Consider the following 21,232-nt stretch of genomic DNA (forward strand, 5'->3'; position numbering starts at 1 on the left):
GGGCGCTACAGGAAAAAATGTCTCTCCCAATGGAACTTAGAGTCCCTGCACTGCCAGAACCCAGCAGCACTCCAGATCCTGGCAGCACTCCAGAACCCAGCAGTGCTCCAGAACCCGACAGCACTCTAGATCCTGGTAGCACTCTAGATCCTGGTAGCACTCCAGATCCCAGCAGCACTCCAGAACCCAGCAGCGCTCCAGAACCTGGCAGGGCTCCAGAACCCAGCAGCACTCTAGATCCTGGTAGCACTCCAGATCCCAGCAGCACTCCAGAACCCAGCAGCACTCCAGAACCCAGCAGGGCTCCAGAACCCAGCAGGGCTCCAAAACCTAGCAGTGCTCCCATTCCATGAAGGTAGCTTGGCAGCAGGACTACAGGAGGCAGGGAAGGAGGAGACAGGAGGCTGTACAATGAACAACACACATGCTGTAGAAGGAAATTGGGGCTTTCAGCTGCAAAAGGAGCATTAAAAGGAAGCTCGTCAGCTCCCTCCACTCCATGCTCCAGGCTCCCAGAATCCACCCTTGAACTAGGAGTCCCACAGGCACCTCCACCTCACCACATGCCAAAGGACAACGCCTCTCCTTTGCACCTTTCCCATGAATGTCGAGGTACCACCAGCCTCGTAGTTCCCCCCACTCCTCCATTCCTCCCTCTCTCTCAACCCTACCTCAGGTGCCAATGCCCAGTCATTTCACCTCAGTGGCATCTCTCCAACACACTCCCATCTCTCCCCTGGCCACTGCCACTTCCCTAGTTTCAGCTCTCATCCTTCACACCTAAACTATTGCCACAGCCTGTGGTGAAGGTGGGGGTCTCTTCCCAAAGTGGTTCTCCTGAAGCCCAGATCTGACCATGTCCCACTTATCCTCCAGCACTCCCATGGTTCTCTGTCACCTCCAGGGTCCAACACGAAGGATCCAGTCTGATGTTCTCCAACCAGGGCCCCTCCATTCTCCTGTCTCCATGCTCCCAGCCCTGCCCTGCCTCCTGCCTCTTCAAGACTTGTCTCCAATCCCACCTCCCTTCAGTGGTCTCAGTCCCAACCCCTCACCACCTGCTGGTGCCTCATCTGAGACTGCCTGTCATCAGACTGCAGCGACCATGGTGGCACAGAGCTGTTGGAGGACTGTCTCCCCCATGGGGACATGAGCTCATGAGGCCAGGGATTGTGAGCTTGCTCTTTGTGCTGTGGCACAGAGGGAGCTACTAAGGAATGCTTGCTCCATCTCAACAGAAGGGCTGCCACACAACGGAAGGAACAGCAGCTTGCTGTGTTGCTCTGCAGAGAAGAGGTTCATTTAGATTCCACAGAAGGAATCAGGTTCTAGCAACCAGAGCCATTTGATTACATGACAGACAGCCAAGCATCAGCACCTGCTACATGTTGCACACCTGGTACAAGGTGCCAGACTTACATATACAAAGTACAGAGGAGGGAACAATCAACATTCCAGAGAGGTTTACTTTCTACCGGAAAGTGTGAGTCCAAATAAAAACACATGCAGAGAGGAAACAAATACAAATCTAGAAGTTAAGGGAGGGTAATGGAGCCCAAAGGGCACAGATGCAGACGGCAGATGGATTATCACAGGAGAGGAACAGAGGAAGGCCAGCATGGCTGTACCATGGCTCCTGGGAAGAGGCTGAGGCTGGGTTATGAAAGATTCTGGAAGCTAAACAGAGGCTTAAACCTTCTTCTAGAGGCAATAAGAAGCCCCCGATGAGGAGAAAGGTCATATCTCAGCTCTGTGTCTAATGAAAGTCACCCCCCAGCAGTAAGTAGCATGGATGATGTTCTAGAGCAGGGAGAGACTTGAGGCAGAAAAACCAAGTGGAAGGAGATGTGGAGAGGCGGTCAGATGGGAGATGCTGTCAGAGCAGAAACAGAAAGATCTAGCAACCCAACTGGTCACAGGTGAGAGAGAGTGAGGAGTCAAGGAAAATGCCAGGGCCATGAACCTGGAAGACCAAGCAACAGCTGTGGACCAGAAGCATCGTGATATACTGGCTCACCCATGAACTGGATTGCAGTGAGGCAGAGCTACACTCCCTCCTCCAGAATCACCAAGTCCAGTGACAAGACAAAAGTCAGGACGATGGCCCAGGATGCAGTGAGTGACGGTCTTCACTGTCTGATCACCCTCTCTGACCCACAGCACCTGCTTCAGCCACCATCATGACCACTGGAACAAACTGCTTTCATTCACCCATTCTGCCAGGGGAAGCTTCACATGCATGGGGTAGATACCCTGCTAAATCCCCAACAGGTTGGAGATCTATCAGTTACCCTTAACCTAGTCTAACCTATCTGCCAAGACGGTTTAGCAAGGTGTAGCCACTGCACATGCTCCAGCTTCTTGGAGCCTCAGGCGAGAGCTGGGTAAAAGGTGGATGCCAACGATGGTTGAGCAGCCTTCACACCAGAGGTGCTGGCCCTCCCTGAACACCCTATCCATCCCTGCATCTAGATGCCTCTGTGAATAGAGTGCTGCTAGCTGTATAACCTTGGGAGAATCTCCTCGACTGTAGAAGGGAGGTAAGGGTTGCCATGAAGACAAATGACTTTCAGAGACACGGAACAGTCCAGAGGAGAGCAGGTTTAAGAGGGAAAGAAAATGGTTCAATTCTGGCCATGGTGAGTTTAAGATGTCCCTGGGATATCCATTCCACCTGAAATGTTTAGTAGGGAATTGGTGCTATAAGAAGCAGCTCAGGGTGGACATGGAGGGGGGAGGGGAGGGGAGCAGGATACATAGAGCAGATCGTTAAACCCAAGGCAGCTTCCCTAAAGAGAGGGCATACAGAGAAGATGACCTAGGACAGAACCTCAGGGCCTACTCACACTGGGAAGCATGACCAAGACAATGAGCTGGCAAAGGAGCCTGGGAAGGAGTCAGATGAGGGCAATGTCACAAAGCCCCAGAAAGCCGAGGCTGTCCAGGGGAATGGAGGTCAGCAACAGGAAGGTCAAAGATCAGGACTAAGGACAAACTCTCCAATTTGACAGCTAAAGATGTGACCAATGACTGAGAGAGCAGCTTCAGCTGAGTATCGAAGCCAAGAACAAAGGCACTCAGCAGAAACAGCTTGGCTGAGGGGGCGGCTGAACTGCGAAGAGAGATGTAGGGTGGCTGGCTTTTGAGGGTGGGGTGCACTGAGGTGTGTTGGAATGCAGTAAGGAAAGAAGAGTAGATGGGGGAGGGGGATATGAAAGAAACAGAAAGAGAAAAGAGACAGAAGGTATGATGAAGAGAGAACGTGCAGGAAACGGGATCAGGTGCCCACACAGCGCTGGCCTTGGCAAGAAGGGACAGAGAGAGAAGAGAGCAAGGATGATGCCAAGCAGTTTTGGGATAGGTCAAATGATGTGAACAGGCAGTTTTCAGAGAAAGAAAACAAAACTCTCAACTGCCATATGAAAAAATGTTCTAAATCACTAATAATTCTGTGGTTCAGTCATTTCAGTCATGCCCAAATCTTCATGACCCCATTGGGGTTTTCTTGGCAAAGATACTGCAGTGGTTTGCCATCTTCTTTTCCAGCTCATCTGACAGATGAGGAAACTGAGGCAAATGAAATGACTTGCCCAGGGTCACACAACTAGGGAGTGTCTGGGATCATATCTGAACTCAGGAAGGCCCAGAGCTCCATGCCCAAGGGTGCCACCTAGCCACCCCACTAATAATTATGGAAATGTAAATTAAAATCACTCCCAGGTACCACCTCACATCCATCAGAATGGCAAAGAAAAAGAGAATGACAAATGCTGGAGGTGATGGGAGAAAACAGGTACATTAATGCACAGTGTGAACCAGCTGAACGAGTCCCAGCACTCCGGAAAGCAACTTGGAACACTGCACACTAGGCCATCACAGCCTTTGCCCTGGCAATACTGTTACTAGGTCTACACCCAAAGAGATCAAGGAAGAGGAAATATAGGCACATGTACAAATATCTAGCAGCTCTTTTTGTGGTGGCAATGAACTGGAAGCTGAGGGGATGCCCACTGATTGGGCAATGGCTCCACTTTGGAACAACTCTCATCTGGGGCTCCTTCCATTCCCTACGTAGGAATGCTATTGTGCTATAAGAAATGATGAGCAGGGTGGTTTCAGAAAAACCTGAGAAGGTCTGTCTAAACTGATTCAGAGGGAAGCGAGCAGAACCAGAACACTGTCCATAGTGACAACAGCACTGTGATAACGATGAATGTGAAAGATTTGGCAACGCTGCTCCACACATGGCCCATCCCAGCTCCAAAGGACTCTTGATGAAAGAGGCTACTCTCTTCCAGAGCAAGAGCTGATGGCCTCACAGCGCAGAGGGAAGTCTTCTTTCTTTGTTTCTTTTTCTGGCCTTTTCTTTTCAGGCTGGGGCTAATGTAGAAACATGCTTAGCAGATTATGCAAATTCGCAGTGGGTTTTGTTGGGCTTGGGGCTGTTTTTGTTTGTTTGCCTTCTTGCTTTTTTATTGTATGAGGGAGAAAGGGAATGGAATTTAGAACTAAAAAACATTTAAAAAAAAAAAAGAAGCAATTTTGAAATAAAGGCACTGGGAGAAGAGGGAACTAACATCAAACGAACTGGATGGTCTCCATCTGAGGGGAGGACATAGGGCTTTGTAGGAGAGAAAGTCTGGAGGTGTATCTGTGGGGAGCGATCAGGAAGAGACCAGAGGGCTGCCTGCTGCAGGGAGGGCCCACGGAGGCCAGCTGACACCAATCTGCAGCGTGCCCAATCAGCTCCTGATGAGAGCAGAGGAAGACAATGGCGGAGGGATGCAGCGATGAAGCCAGAAATGGCCAACACCAGATGGAGATTGAAGAGGCAGGAAAGTGAAGTCGGAGCAAGGCTAAGGAACGCACAGAGGTACACAGGGATGCAAAGTCTTGATGGTGGTAAAGTCAAAGTCGAAATAGGTCACGGGCGTTAGGGAGGCCAAGGAACTGGGAGGTTCAGGAGCTCCGGAGCACACCTATGTAAACCATAAAGTCTCTCAGTACCAAGGTGGCGATGGAAGAAAGGAAGATAGTGGAGTGGGAGCTGAGTACCCTGAGAAAGGAGAGAGAATGCCCTGGGAGTCAGCGTACAACCACCATCATTTGGATTGGGCAGAAAATGTGAACAAGGCAGACTTCAAGGAGAACGGACATGACAGGGGAGGTAGGGAGTGAGCTACCGGTCACTGCCAGTATTCAACAGAGGTCAGATGAACCCTTGTAAGGGAAGGAGGCCACATAAAGGGCTCCTATTCCAGGACATCTAAGACCCCTGGCACTTCTGGAATGGGTGCAAGTTACCAAGCGCATGGATTCCTGCACTGGAGGAAGGCTGCACTAGATGCCTCCCCCAATGCCAAAGTCTGGTCACTCAAGCATAAAAGAAAAAACAAAGAAAGAAAGATGAGGTCATTGTGTCAAACTCACCGGAAGTAGTCGCAGGACGCGGCCAGAAGGATGCGATGGGCTTCTATTTGCTTGCCTTCCACCACTAAGACAACGTCAAAGAGGATCCCGCTGTCCCGAAGAGCCAGCAGCCCACTGAGCAGAGACTGGGAATGCTGGGCGCTTCGGTATGTGTTGCTGTTGCAGTGCTGAGCCATGGGTTCAGGGGCCACCTGGCCCAGCTGAGGAGGCTCCTGGTCTTCTGCCATCCTGAGCAGGGTGGCACTAGCCAGCTAGGAGGGCACAGAACAGAAAGGATGAGCACCAGAGCAGAGGTGTCCCAGGCCACCCAGTCCAATCCCCTCCTGAAAAGGGTTCCCTCGACAGCGTTCAGGCCATGGGGTCCAGATCTTGTCTGGGCATCTCTAGGCGGGGCAGCCCCCTCCACTTTGGAACAGCTCTCATCTGGGGCTCCCTATAGCCCTTGCCTTTCAGTAACCCTTCCCATAGCCCACCCCATTCAATAGGGCAGAAAAGAAAGTTTAGCTAGCATTTACCAGACCTATGCACCAAAGAAATAAAATAGATTAATCTCAAGAGAGAGGTCACCACTTTTCTAATTTTCACTGATAAACCAATCAACAAGCACTCATTAAGCTTTTACAATATAAGCCCTGGAAATACAAAGAAAAACCAACAGCAACAAAAGCCCTGTGCCCTCAAGCAATGGTGTTCTAAGGGACGGAGACAAGATTCACGTGAAACAACAGTCAATGGCTATACCACAGTCTGATAAACCTAAAGATCTCAACATCTGGGATAAGAACTCACTGTTTAGAAAACAGTATGGCAGAAACTAGGCATGTACCAGCATCTTACAGTGTGTACTAAGATAAAGTCCAAGTGGGTACACAATTTAGACATAAAGGCGGACATTATAAGCAAACCAGGAGAGGAAGGAACAGTTTACCTGTCAGTTTTACGGAGAAGGGAAGAATCTATGACCAAAAAGAGATAGAGAACATTATGAAATGAAAGCTTTTGCACAAACAAAGCCAATGCAAACAAGATTAGAAGGGAAGCAAAAAGCTGGGAAACATTTTTTACAATCAATGCCTCTGATGAAGTCCTCATTTCTAAAGTATAGAGGGAATTGAGTCAAATCTATAAGAATACATTCCCCAACTGATAAATGATCAGGATTTGGACAGACAGTTTTCAGAGGAAGAAATTAAAGCTATCTATAGTAATATGAAAAAAATGCTGTAAATCACTACTGATTAGAGAGATGCAAATCAAAACAACTGTTAGGTACCACATCACACTTATCAGATTGGCTAACACGACAAAACAGGAAGATGATAAATGTTGGAGAAGATGTGGGAGAGTTGGAACACTAATTCATTGTTGGTGGAGCTGTGAGCTGATCCACCTGGATGTGGAGAGCAGTTTGGAGCTATGCCCAAAGGGCTACAAGAATGTGCATACCCTTTGACCCAGAATTATCTCTTCTAGGAACATATCCCAAAGAGATCATAAAAACGGGAAAGGGCCCCACATGTACAAAAATTTTTATAGCAGCTCTCTTTGTGGCGGCCAAGAACTGGAAATCGAGCAGATACCCATCAACTGGGGAATGGCTGAACAAGTTGTGGTATATGAATGTAATGGAATACTATTGTGCTATAAGAAATGATGAACAGGAAGACTTCAGAGAGGTTTAGAAGGGTTTATATGAACTGATGCTGAGTGAAAGGAGCAGATCCAGGAGAATTTTGTACACAGCAATAATCACAGTATGTGAGGAATTTTTCCAGTAGACTTAGTCCTTCACAGCAATGCAAGGACCTAAAAAATTCCCAATGAATTCTTGAGGCAAAACACCTTCCATATCCACAGAAAGAACTATGGAACTGGATCACAGAATGAAGCAGACCATTTTCTCTTGTGTTATGTTTTGTTTTGTTTTATGGCTTTTCCCATTCATTTTAATTCTTCTATGCAACATGACTAAGGTGAAAATGTATTTAATAAGAATGTATGTGTAGAACCTAAATAGGATTGCACATCATCTAGGGGAGGGTGTAAGGGGGGAAAGGGTAAGGAGGGGGAGGGAGGGGAAAAAATCTAAGATATATAGAAGTGATTGTAGAAAACTGAAAACAAAATAATTTTTTTAAAAATGTGCTGATCCAACCATTCTGGAGAACAATTTGGAACTATGCCCAAAGGGCTATAAAAATGTGCATACCCTTTGAGCCAGCAATACCACTTCTAGGTCTGCATCTCAAAGAGATCATAAAAATAGGAAAAGGACACCCGTACAAAAAAATTTATAGAGGCTCTTTCTATGGTGGTCAAGAATTGGAAATTGAGGGGATGTCCATCAAATGGGAAATGGCTGAACAAGTTGTGGTATATGAATGAAATGAAATATTATTGTTCTATAAGAAAAGATGACCAGGCCAACTTGAGAAAAACCTGGAAGGACTTCTATGAACTGATGCTGACTGAGGTGAGCAGAACCAGGAGAACACTGTACACAGTAACAACGACATTGATCACTAACTTTGACAGACAATTCTTCTCATGAATGCAAGGATCTACAACTTCAAAAGACTCACAATGGAAAATGTCATCCACATCCAGGGAAAGAACTCTGAGTCTGAATGCAAACAGAAGCTGACTAGTTGCTCTCATTTTTTTTTCTATGTTTCTTCTTTATTATGGTTCTTCCCACTGGTTCTAATTCTTCTATACAACATGACTAATATAAAAACATGTTTAATATGAATGCACGTAGAGCCTTAATCAGATTTCACATCGTCTGGGGTGGGGAAGAAGGGGGAGAAAATTTAAAACTCAAAATCTTATGGAAAGAAATGTTGAAAACTAAAAATAAATTAATTTAAATTAAAAGATTCATATGAAAGACATGAAGACTAGATGGAAGGAAAGCCCAAGCAGCTGGAGAGAGCAGGAAAGGCTGCCTGCCTAAGGTGATGGCTGAGCAGAGTCCTGATATGAACCCAAAATTCTCTGAGATGGAAATAAGCAAGATGAAGCATCCCAGAATGGAGGACGGCTGGTGAGAAGCTGAAGAGGCAGGAGCATCAGACTCGCAGGGGAGGAAGGCAGAACCAGAGAGTGTGAAAGGGAGTCAGGGGTCAAAAGCCTAGAAAGAGAAGAACTGACAAAGGACAGTGTAGATGTGATCCTGGGGGGGGAGGGGGGGAGAAGTGGGGCAGAGAAAGGGAGGGAAAGAATGTGTGTTGGGGGACTGGGAGAGGCTGACATGACAATCCCCTTAAAAATACATTTTGGAATTTCTCAAGGAACTAAAGTCAAGTTCACTGGCCTACAACACGCTGACACCATTCTCTTTCCTTGTTCTGACACCATTCTCTTTCCTTGTCTGAAAACCAGGACATTGGTTCACTTTTCTCCAATTCTGCCGGATTTTCCCTATCCCGCCTTGGTCCTCTCTCTCACCCAGGCTGGAGTAGGTATTAGGGGTATTCCAAGCTCATGATGCCATCAGTTCTAGGCCAGGTCTCCTGTCCCTGGGCAGCCATTAAAGCCAACGTCAGTGCTCAGTCCACCGACTTCAGAACGCCCAAACTCAAGCTCCAACAACTACAGCCTTGCCTCCAGCAGCAGAGATTACAGGCGAGAGGCCCAGTTATCTAGAACCAAAAATCACTAACATTTGTTATGGCGGTTTGGGGTTTTTGTGGGGGGATGTTAACAAAAATGCTTGATAACAGAAAGAAATTAATTTTTAAAAAATCACTGCCAGTATGGGTCAAGACTCTCATGTGCCAGTTCTGCAATGGAAGCCTAGGATTGGCACAGGTCTGGGCAGGGGAGACAGAAGCGGGCAGCTAGTTCTCTATGTTCTTCCATGGCCCAGCTACCAGCTCCCGCTTAGAGTCCATGGGAAACTAGCTTTCCTCTAAAGTTTTGAAAATCTGTTCTCCCTTTATCTAATCTTTCCCTTTTCCTTCTCCCCTCCTACTCACCAGCCTCCTTGGTCTCACTCCCCATGCCCTCCCCCAGCTAATGCAATCTGTGCTTAAAAATACCAACTTGTATTCCCCAAGCCCTTCTATCCAAGTCCCCTGATCTCCTACCAAGTGAAGACAAGCCCTTAGCACAGTGCCTGGAACACAGTAGGTATCCTATAAATGCTGCTTGCCTTCCTTTCCCTACCTAGACTACTGACTTCTCAGGGTTGTCATAGAGATCAAATTCACAACACAGGGAACTGCTTTGTAAGCCATGAAGCACCATAGCAAAATGAGCTTTTATTACCAGGTCAGCTCTTCTGTCTCCTCTTACTCATTCTCTGTGGGAGACCAGCTCTGAGGGGCAGGTAAGGTTCTGGGCCTGCAGGGGGAACTCGGAACTGGTAGAGAAAAGCTTACAACTGTCCCAAAGCCAGGCTTCCAGTTATGGGTGAGTCAGAGGTCAGAAAAACTCCAGTTGAGTTTAGCTGTTGCCAGGCTGCTGCCAGGTTCAAAAGGGAGCCTAATTATTGTGCCATCCCAAGGCATGGAAAGTCAGAACATTCCAGACTGAGGGCTGGGAGCAGCCTCCAAAGGTCCTTCATTTTACAGATAAGGAATGAAAGGTCTTATGTGGTTCAGTGGCCGGCTCCATGTCACCAAGGTAATAAGTGGCTGGGATCACCACTCCTTGCTCTAGACCTTGAAGTCATCAAGTTATACAGCCGATGATGGGGCATCTACATTGGCTGCCTTCTAGGATCTCTGCAGTCTCTTTTAAGATGTAGGTATCTTCTTCCCGTTGCTTAATGTCAAATCAAAGAATACAAATCATTTTAATGGCAATATTCTCTTAAGTATAGGCAACCTGGCATAAGAGAGATTTGGCCTCAGGATCCAAAACACATAGAACCTAGCCCTGTTTCTAACACAGTCTGGCTGTGTTACCCTAAGCAAGAGACACTAACGCATTGTTGGTGGAGCTACGACCTGGTTCAGCCAAAGAGCTCCAAAACTATGACTATTCTTGGCCCAGCAATACCACTACTACACCTGTATCCCAAAGAGATCAAAGAAAAAGGAAGAGGCTCTATTTGTACGAAGACATTTTAGTAGCTCTATCTGTAGTGGCAAAGAATTGGAAACTGATGTGCTCTAAGAAATGACAAGCAGGATGGTTCCAGAAAAAGCTGGGAAGACGTGAAGAAGCTGGAGCAAAGTGAGGTAAGCAGAACCAGGAGAGCACCGGTCAGAGCAACAGCAGCATTCGTGTGAAGATCAGCTGTGAATAACTCAGGACACAAGACAATTCCCCAGAACATATGTGGTTATCCACCTGCAGAGAGAGCTGACGGAGTCTGAAAGAAGAGGGAACCATCGCTTTTTCACTGTATTTGTCTTGTTGTGGGCATTTGTTTAGTTTTTTGTAATATGGCTAACATAGAAATGTTCTGCACGTACATGTTCACATGTACAACCAATATCACATTTCTTGTCCTCACAATGGATGGGGGGCGGGGGAAGGAGGTAGAGAGCTCAGAATGCAAAAAAATAAATAAATAAATAAATGTTAAGAATGAATAATAGAGGGACAGGTGTTCCTTTCCCTCCTTCTCCATGCTCTTAGTTCCCCGGTTCCCTCTCCAGGATCCCCCTCCAACAATTACTCCCACTTTTTTTTAATTAATTTATTTTAAACTTAAATAAAAAAATTTAAATACACAGTAAGAAAAGAAAAAACATTATAAACCTAAATATGAAAACAAATACAAAAGAAAAGAAAAAACCTTGCCATGTGCTCAGCAGAATATGAGAGAATTCAAAATATACAGCAATACATTTCCATTTCAAGAAAGCACATATAATAAATCCTAGGCGTTGTGCTGAGGGCTATCCATCTTTTCTCTGCTTCCTTGTGCCCTTTTACTTTGTTTTTTTCTTTCCCCTCCCTGCACCCACAAGAAGGCACAATAGCATGGAGGTACATACACCTGTACATATATGCATGGACACAGACCCAGACCCAGCTATGTATAATCACAGTCATACATGTATGTATGTATGTATACACATGAACGTATTCACATACATTCAGGTGAGACCATGTTATATTTCTTTGTCCTCCATTTCTCAGGATGGATAACATCTTCCTTCGATAAGTCCAAGTCGTTCCCCATTTTTCCAAGCACACCAAGGCAGCATTTCCTAAAGCATGGCAATATCCCATCCTTACACTATCTAGTTATCTTAACTAGTCTAAAACAGCACTGATTGGTATGGCTGACATACAGTACAGTTTCCCTATTTTTCTCTTATCATTAAATCTATTTCAGCTTTAACTTTGTCTGAGATCACGATTACTACCCCTGTTTTCCTTTCCCCTAATAAATTCTACTCCTTGTCTTTATTTTGTGTGTATCTCTTATTTCCCATCCCTCCTGACTCCTCTACTTCTACCCACTATCTTGCCCTCCTATTACTTAAACCACCCTCCCCTTCAAGGATCCCTCCCTTGTCCTCCCATTCCCATTGAACTAAACAACCTTCTATTACCCCCCTTCTCCTATTCTCTCCCCTCCCTTCTCCTCTCCCCCTCCCTATCCTCTCAGCCTCTCATTTTTCTAAATTTAGAAGACTTTTATACCCCTCTAGATATGTATGTATTGTTAAATAATTTATTCCCGATGAAAAGTAGGGTTCCAGAACTACCATCCCCCCTTCCCCATCTAATTCCTACTAATTTTGTGTGGCTTCTTCTCCCACCCCTTATGTATAAGATAATGACTGTTTTCAGCTGTTGTTAAACGGTTTTCCTTTTAGAAATCATACCACACACAGGTCTACCTCAATCTTTCCTACAAACTACCCAATTACTAATAACAATCTTAGACACAGGTTTTACATTTCCTCTTAGAAAAGGTACACCATCTGTCCTTACCGAGTCTCTTGTAACTGGCTTTTGATATGGACCTTATATTTCTCTTATATGTCAAACCTTCTATTAAATTCAAGTTGTTGGGGTTTGTTTGTTTTTTTAACAAAATACTTAAAAGTCTGACAATTCATTAAATGTCCTTTTTTAATTCAGGATTGCGTTTACTGTGCTGGGTGTGATACTTTGGGCTGCAGCCCCAGCTCTTTTGCTCTTCAATAGTGTTCCAAGATCTGGGGTCTTTCAACGTCTCTGCTGCTATGTCTTGGGTGATTCTAATTGTGGCACTACCATAATTAAATGGCTTTCTTCTTGTTGCTTGTAATATTTTATTCTTGAACGGGGGGCTTCAGGATTTGACTAGATAAATCTGAAGTGTCAACATTTCCAGGCGAGTTCCTCTGAAACAACAAGGGGAGAGCCCTGAGGTTGGCTGGGCTGGGATGTGGCCCCAGCCACAGGAACCTTCCCCTCCCAAATACAGGGTAGAGTCTAGCTCTGAGCCAGGGAGGATTAAGGGAACCTCTGCTGCTAAGAAATGCCAGCCCCAGCTGTGCTGCCCAGTGGTTGCCCTGAGGAAGAAGGAACCAGCCAACACACCCCCCGGGAGTCCAGAAGCAGTGGGGCAGGGACCTTCTGACTGTGGTGGTCATCAGTGAACTTTCTCCATTTCTACTTTCCCCTCTTGTTCTAACCCTCCAGGATTCCTTAATTTCTTTAATTATCGCTTGTATTATTGTTAGCTTTCATTAGGTAGTCCGGTTATTCTAATGTTTTTCTCTTCCTGATCTGTTCTTCAGATCAGTTGTTTTTCTTATGTTTCACATTCTCTTTCATTTTTTCATGCTTTATATTTCTTGGTCTCTTATAATCTTGCTGGCTTCCCTTTTCTAACTGGATGCCCTTCTTTTCATAATCTTGTTTTTCTTGTATTGGGCAGTGAGGTGGTGCAGTGGATAGAGCACCAGTGCAGGAGTCAGGAGGACCAGAGTTCAAATCTCACCTCAGACACTCGACACTCACTAGCTGTGTGACCTTGGGCAAGTCACTTCACCCCAACTGCCTCATCCTGGGTCATCTCCAGTCATCCTGATGAATATCTGGTCCCTGGATCCAGATGGCTCTGGAGGAGAGGTGAGGCTGGTGACTGCACAGCCCTCCCTCACTCATGTCATCATTCCTCTGATGGCTGGTCTTCTTCGGCAGTGAAGGAGGAGCTCTCTCTCTCTCACACACACATTTTCTTGTTCTTAATTTTTAAAATTTTTTTCCTCAATCTCTCCGTTGATTTTTAAAGTGTTTTTCAAGTTCTTCTATGAATTCTTTTTGGGCAGGTGACCATATGACATTACTCTTTTTGCTTCAGTGTCCTCCTCTGAAGACAAACCCCAGGCTCGTCTATTCCCACAGTAACTTTCTATGGTTAGAGTCTTTCTCCTCTGGCTGCTCCTTTATTGTTTATTTGTAGCAGCTCATTTTTTGTAATCACCTCTAGTCCTGGGGCACTAGGCCTTTGGCCTCAGGTCCTCCTTCAGTTATCCCCTCTAGCTTGGAACAGAAACCAAGCTCCACCCTCCTGTAAGTGTCCGCAGTGAGAAGGTCCCAGCCCCACTGCTTCTGTATGCTGGTTCCTTCTCACCCAGGCTGGTATCTTGGCAGCACAGCTGGATCCGGCGTTCCTTATCAGCAAAGGTTCCCTTAATCCTCCCTGGCTCAGAGCCCGACTCTACACCCTGTCTGGGAGGTGAAAGTTCCGTGGTTGGAGCCACATCCCAACCTAGCTAGCCCCAGCACTCACCCCTTGTTGTTTCAGAGGAACTAGCCTGGAATGTTTAATCTTCACAGGGACCAAACCTGGTCCTGGGATTTTGGTCCTGCGATTTTTCTTCAGATCTTCTGAGATTGTCCCAGGAGGCCCCAACTCTTGTTTATTTTTACCCTCTATGTTTGCCCTAAGGTGCTAGTTTAGCTTCTTTGTAGAGAAATCTGGAACACCTGAAATTTTCTGACCTACCTCACCATCTTCCCAGAATTCTCTTCTGCCACTTTCTCTCACAGCCTGGACTGGCTCCTTCTACTCTACATACAAAAAATGTTCTGGCCTCCTCTCTCTTAACTCCCCACAATACCCTTCTCCTGACTGCTGCCTTCACTCCTTCCCCAAGCAAGCCCAGCCTATCTGCCTCCTTTCCGTAACCAACTCCACAAAGGGCTCTCCTTACTTCTTATTCTCACCCTGACCCACTGTGTGGGCTTCAGCCACTGTTCAACTCAGGCTTTCTACCTTTACTGTGTTTATCTTGTCTGTTCAACTAGAATGTGAAGCAAGGTTTACATCTTATACCTCCCTGTAATCCTCACTGTAGCTGACAAGTTATATAACTGATTACCGTGCAATAAAATTTGATTTCTGGCCTCTGTTCTGGAATTGCCATCTCACCCCACCATGTAAGGTCCCCACTGGATTTCACAGCTCAGACAAAAATGCCACCTCCTCCCTCACCTACAGGATCTGTCTTTCCCCCACACTACTCTGGCAGAGGCATCACTCAATAAACACTTAAGGCCTATTATCTAGTAGGCATTGTATTATGTAGTGGGGACATGGATACACATACTCTTTGCTGAACTACAGTCACACATCTCTAATGCCATTAATGGGGATCTCCAAAAACAGGTGTCCCACACACAAACATCTCCAGCTCCATGCATCCAAAGGAGAATTCACTATCTTCCCTACTAAACTGTCCCATTATCCCATTTCCCTATTACTATCAAGGATTCCACCATCCTCCCAATCATTAAGGCTTACAACCAACCTTGCATTAGCATCAACCTCTCCCTCAGCCCACATCCAATCCATTGCAAAATCTTGGCATTTCTACCTCCACTGGGACCTTGCCACTTCTCATCTGCACTGCTGCTCTCCCTACTCTGAGCCATCCTCCACATCACACCCCTGCTCCATGAGGTCCAGTGGGACCCTATTACCACCAGGATCGCTGGCCCCCTCCCAGCTTTCCAGCCTTCTTATACCTGACTCTACCCCAGCTCCACTGGCCTCCTGGCTGGTCCTCCACCTCCCAAGTGCAGGCATTTTTACTGGCCGACCCCCTTGCCTGAACACTTCCAACTCCTAGCTATCCTGGATCCCTTTAAGAGGCAGCTCCAACCCCACCTTCTGCCAGGAGCCCTATCCAGGTCTCCCCCACTGCTGAAATGCAGACTCCCTCCCTTTCTACTCTGTATAGATTTTCTATATACCTAGTTGTTTTTTTTATTAAATTTTATTTAAGAGCCACCTCCTCCTCCCCTCAATGAAAGGCAAAATCAAATAACCCTGTCGCAAGCAAGTAGAGTCAAGCAAAACAAATCTGCAATTGGCCATGCCCAACAGAGTAGCTCAATGAGTCCATCGCCTCTCAACAGGATGTAGGCAGATGACCAACTGTGAATGACTTAGCTGTTCTTGGATTCCAAAGAACTTATGATGAAAAATGTTACCCACCTCCAGAAACAGAAGTGGTGGAGTTTGGATGCAGATCGAAGCCTATTTTTTTTTTAATTTGAATCTATGTCTTTTTTCACAACATGCCTAATATGGAAATATGTTTTGCATGATGGCATAAGGGAGGGGGAAAATTTGGAACCCAAAGTTGTTTTTTTCAATGAATGTTACATGTAATCTTTACAGGTCATTGGAGGGAAAACAAAAATATTATGTACAGAAAATAAATAATACATGAGTGCAAGCCTCATTGCTTCATCATGAGTCCTCTGGCACTATGGCTGGTCATTGTGAGGGGCAGAGTGCCTAAGACTTTCAAAGCTGCCCGCCTTTACAATCCTATTGCTACTGTCGAAACTGTCCTCCTGCTTCTGCTCAGTTCATGCAGGTCTTCCCAGGTTTCTCCAAAATCAGCTCCCTCTTCAGCATGTTACAGTGCCAGACGTCCCAAGGCACTTCCTTGTTTTCCTTACAATGGGCAGAGATGGATTTTTGCTTTGCCTCAATGTTCCCAGCACTCAGCATGGTGCCTGGCACATGGTAAATGCCTGCTTACTGATACTGAGGGTCTGGGTACAGCAGGAAAACATCTAATAAACTGGAAGGAGGACCACATGTCATCTCATCTTAGGACTGTTGGTCCCCCATCCTCCCCCATAATGCTAGGACATTCTGTGGTTCTCCTAGTACCTTTATAAGGCAACTTGGTCATCTGGATTACACTACCAGCCCAAGCTCTTATCTCAAGAAGCCTAAGGGCAAGGACATATGCCTAAATTTTAAGGATTCAGCTTTCTATACATTATCTAACTTACAATAAGTTATCATAAACACCCCATAAAAGAAAAAGAAAAAAATTCAGACTTCTTCTCTGGTATGAAGGGAGGGTCAACGCTTATATGGATTTTCTAGATTGTGAGGGCTCCATGCCCATAACTCCATGATATGGAAGGGATAGCTATATTTGTCCGTGGCATTGTATATCTAGTGAATGTCAGGTTTTGAACAGAAGTCTAGCTTACAAATCCAGTGCTCCTTCTTCTACAAGTATATTAACTTAAGGGGCAGCTAGGTGGTGCAGTGGATAGAGCACCAGTGCAGGAGTCAGGAGGACTTGAGTTCAAATTTCACCTCAGACACTTGACACTCAATAGCTGTGTGACCTTGGGCGAGTCACTTAATCCCAAGTGCCTCATCCTGGGTCATCTCCAGTCATCCTGATGAATATCTGGCCACTGGATTCAGATGGCTGTGGAGGAGAAGTGAGGCTGGTGACATGCCCAGCCCTCCCTCACTCAAAACAAAGTCAAGCGCAAGTCATGTCATTATTTCTCTGATGACATGGTCTTCTTTGGCAACGAAGGATGAACACAAACATAGACACACACACACACTATCCAACTGGATGCTTATAACACCAAATTGAGGTGTTAGGATCCAGGTTTCAGACACTAGGAAACTCAGGCTGAAGCAAGGCAAGGAATTTGCCCATGGTCCCACAGAGACCTACACAGACCCAGCTATCTCCCACACACTCTCCCGACACCACCACAAGCATCCTACATGCCTCTTTCTACACAGGGCCTTAGCCAGACACTTTGTACATGACTGGGGCAAAGCAAACAGCTGTGGAGGGGATGACTTGAAAGAACACTTGGAAATGAGGCAGCTGGGTCCTTACTGGAGAGAACAGGTTGGTGGTTGAGTTTGGACTTTGTGACTCACCCTACTGACAGGGGCTTCTGACTGGGCAAGAAGAATCCATTCTGATCCACCTTCTGGTGCTCCAACCTCCAACCTGCCCTACTTCCAACCCTGGCTCTGAGAAGAGAAACCAGCTGGATCAAGTCATCAGAAAACTCATCTCCTTCAGGGCTGTCCTCTCCTGGAGGGAGGGTCTGCCTTGCTTGTATTTAATGTGCCCCCAGTGCTTGGTACGGAATCAGGCCAACACTAAGCATTTAGTTGCTTTCTCATTCATAACAGCCAAAATGCCTCTAAGAAAGTCCCATAATTTCCTCATTACTCCCTTGTTGCTAACTCATGAAAAGTGGCGGCATTGTTTCCGATTTCTATATTTCTGTGGCTTTTGCGGCAAGAGGTGACAAGGGCAGGTGAGGTGATTCACAGGTTCTTCCACCCCCTCCACAAACCAAGGATCCTTCCTTTCTCTCTAGAAGGTACCCTGGAATCATATCCTGGAAAGGGATCTCATGTGGAGCCCACAGGGGCCCAGGAGCAGCTTCCCCAGACCAGAGCTCTTGGGGAAGGGCCCCAGGCTGTCTCTCTCCATCAGAAGAGAGGCTAGAACACAAGGCCCTTCCGTTCTGGGTCTGAGGAGAGATGGGGAGGGCTGAGGGTGGATCTGTCTGGCACACACTGCCTCCCGTCCCTCCCCCAGGTGCCCAGCTGCTTGGGGCCCTCTGTGGCAGTTGGTGGGGATGACTGGCCCCTCACCACATAGGCGGCTTCTTAAGAAGCAGGCTGGAGATCTGGGAGGTGCCACCACTACTGGCAGGGTTCTTGTACCTTTCTGACAGTTGGTGGCAGTTGGTCAGCAAATGCTGCTGGGGATGAGGAGGAGGAAGGAGGGCCCATTCTTCACAAGGACTGTTCCCCTCAATAGTGGCTTGGGGGATGGGCTCGAGCCAGTTAGGGCAGTTTTTTTAGGTAGGGAGGGGGCTCTTGGGCTTAGGGTCCTGGGTTGTCTCCACTGAGGTCTGAGAGAAGATGATAGGAGTAGGGCATTTCTTTTCCAGTATGAGCTAAGATGAGGTCACTGAGTTTCCTTCCCATTCTAAAACCCTAAGACTGATTGGGGGGGGGGGGGGGGTTTAAAAGGGAAAGTGGCTAAAGCCCTGGAGGAGGACAGAACCACAAAGGCTTAAGCTGGGAACAGGAAACTGCTCTGGGTCTTGCCCTGGTGGAATCCTTAATCATGGGACAGCTATCTGTACGTCCTGGGCAATCATTCGCCTCTGTGCCTCAGTTTCCTCAACTGTAAAATGGAAGTACTAACAGCACCCGCCTGCAGGGTGGCTGTGAGACAAACGCGATAAAATGGGTAAAGCCCTTCCCCGATCTTGCAGTCACACAAGAGCCCGACCGGGACCTTCTCCTTCCCACCCGAGTCACAGCACCAGCCCAGCCATCACCAGCACTAATACCCCAGCCTGGCGGCGGCCCCCCACAACCCCCCAAGCCTGGCGGCGGCCCCCCACAACCGCCCCCAGCCTGGAGGCGGCCCCCCACAACCCCCAAGCCTGGCGGCTGCTCCTCACAACCCCCAAACCTAGCCGTGGCTGCCCCCCACAACCCCCAAGCCTGGCGGCAGCCCCCACAACCGCCCCAAGCCTGGCGGCAGCCCCCCACAACCCCCAAGCCTGGCGGCAGCCCCCACAACCCCCCCAAGCCTGGCGGCAGCCCCCCACAACCCCCAAGCCTGGCGGCAGCCCCCACAACCGCCCCAAGCCTGGCGGCAGCCCCCCACAACCCCCAAGCCTGGCGGCTGCTCCTCACAACCCCCAAGCCTGGCGGCAGCCCCCCACAACCCCCAAGCCTGGCGGCTGCTCCCCACAACCCCCAAACCTAGCCGTGGCTGCTCCCCACAACCCCCAAGCCTGGCGGCAGCCCCCCACAACCCCCAAGCCTGGCGGCAGCCCCCCACAACCCCCAAGCCTGGCGGCAGCCCCCACAACCGCCCCAAGCCTGGCGGCAGCCCCCCACAACCCCCAAGCCTGGCGGCAGCCCCCACAACCCCCCCAAGCCTGGCGGCAGCCCCCCACAACCCCCAAGCCTGGCGGCAGCCCCCACAACCGCCCCAAGCCTGGCGGCAGCCCCCCACAACCCCCAAGCCTGGCGGCAGCCCCCCACAACCCCCAAGCCTGGCGGCAGCCCCCACAACCGCCCCAAGCCTGGCGGCTGCTCCCCACAACCCCCAAGCCTGGCGGCTGCCCCCCACAACCCCCAAGCCTGGCGGCAGCCCCCACAACCGCCCCAAGCCTGGCGGCTGCCCCCCACAACCCCCCCAAGCCTGGTGGCTGCCCCCCACAACTCCCAAGCCTGGCGGCTGCTCCTCACAACCCCCAAACCTAGCCGTGGCTGCCCCCCACAACCCCCAAGCCTGGCCGTGAGCCCCCACAACCCCCAAGCCTGGCGGCTGCTCCTCACAACCCCCAAACCTAGCCGTGGCTGCCCCCCACAACCCCCAAGCCTGGCCGTGAGCCCCCACAACCCCCCCAAGCCTGGCGGCGGCCCCGGAAAGCCGGGTCGTCCCAGCCCAGGTAACCTAACCTGCCCAGAGTCGGAGGAGGTGGCAGCCCTCGGGCCGGCCCAGTCACAGCGGGGGGCCTGTGGGGGACACTGCCGGGGGGAGGGCGGTGTCCCCGCGGGAGGAGGGCCACCTGCTGAGCCTCCGGCTCCGGCAGGTCTCGGGGCTCCACCTGCTGGCCTTGCGCAATCCGCTTCCCCCCAAAGGGTCCTGGCCTCCGCGCCTTTGCCTAGGCTCGGGGTCCCCCAGGCCTCGCGTGCCATCCCCCGGGCCCGGGCCCTCTCCGTGTGGGGACACGGACGCTGGGGGCATCATCCCGCGGGCTGGGGGCCCCGCCTCGCATACAGCAGGTGCATACTAAGTCCTCGGCCCCGAAGGCGCGCCGCGGCCCGCACCAGCGCTCCGAGGCCGGGGGCCTACCGCCCCCCCGCCGGGGGCGGGCCCTGCGGCCGGGCCGGAAGCCCACAGGTGGCGGGCGAGGCCGTGACCCCCCCAAGGTCACCGAGGGGGGCGGGAGGGGGGGCGGAAAGCAGCGAGCGCGCCCCGCCCCCGCCCGGCCCCATCCATTAGGCGCCTGCTGTGTGCCCGCCCCCGCCCCCTCGCCGGGGGCCCGGGGGGAGGGGCCGGGAGGGGCGGGGGCGCCCCGGGCTCGGCCTTCTGGGCGCCAGGCCCAGCTCGCACTCACCCGCTCGGCTCCGGCTCCGCTCCCCGCTTCGCTCGCTCGCCCGCTCGCCCGCCCCGGGCCCGAAGCCGCCTCCTCGGCCCGAGCTGCGAAGACGCCGCGACCACGGCCGCCTCTGCCGCCTCTGCCTCCTCCGGGGGCGGGGCCGAGCGGGGGCGGGGCGGGCACGTGACCGGGACTGCCCGCGCCGCGCACGCGCCCTGAGCCGCGGCTGGCTCGGCTCGAGGCGGGGAGGGGCGGGGCCTGAGGGGCGGGGGAGGGGCGGGGAGAGAGGAGGTGGGGGAGAGGGGGAGGGGAGGAGGGAGTCGGGGAAGGACCTGCTTCTTCTAAGACCGGGAAGGCAGAGAGGACGGGTCCCTCCAGCCCAGAGAAAGGGAAGGAAGGAGGGGGGCAGATGCGGGGGCAGATGGGGGGAGGGGGACAGGTGCGGGGGGGGGAGGGGGGC

General features: G+C 49.8%; 1 protein-coding gene across 4 annotated transcripts in view; it reads right to left on the reverse strand.

Moving 5' to 3' along the window:
• The window catches only part of KLHL22 (kelch like family member 22), a 39,300-nt gene extending 18,355 nt beyond the window's left edge, over positions 1-20,945 (reverse strand). Inside the window, exons 1-2 of one of the 4 annotated variants that reach the window (XR_011965217.1) lie at positions 20,129-20,527; positions 5,431-5,681 (exon numbers count right to left, since the gene is read on the reverse strand). Coding sequence is in view for 3 of the 4 variants with exons in the window: in XM_072599660.1 (XP_072455761.1) it covers positions 5,431-5,681; positions 20,129-20,368 (491 nt within the window). In the remaining variant the exon portion in view is untranslated. Of the gene's footprint in view, positions 1-5,430; positions 5,682-17,560; positions 18,644-20,128; positions 20,528-20,790 lie in introns of those variants that run through there. The other 3 variants (XM_072599662.1, XM_072599660.1, XM_072599661.1) reach the window with 3 other exon arrangements.
• Between the last annotated feature and the right edge of the window lie 287 nt (positions 20,946-21,232).

This window comes from Notamacropus eugenii, chromosome 4 (genome assembly GCF_028372415.1).
Source record: "Notamacropus eugenii isolate mMacEug1 chromosome 4, mMacEug1.pri_v2, whole genome shotgun sequence".
Taxonomy (NCBI): Eukaryota; Metazoa; Chordata; class Mammalia; order Diprotodontia; family Macropodidae; genus Notamacropus; species Notamacropus eugenii.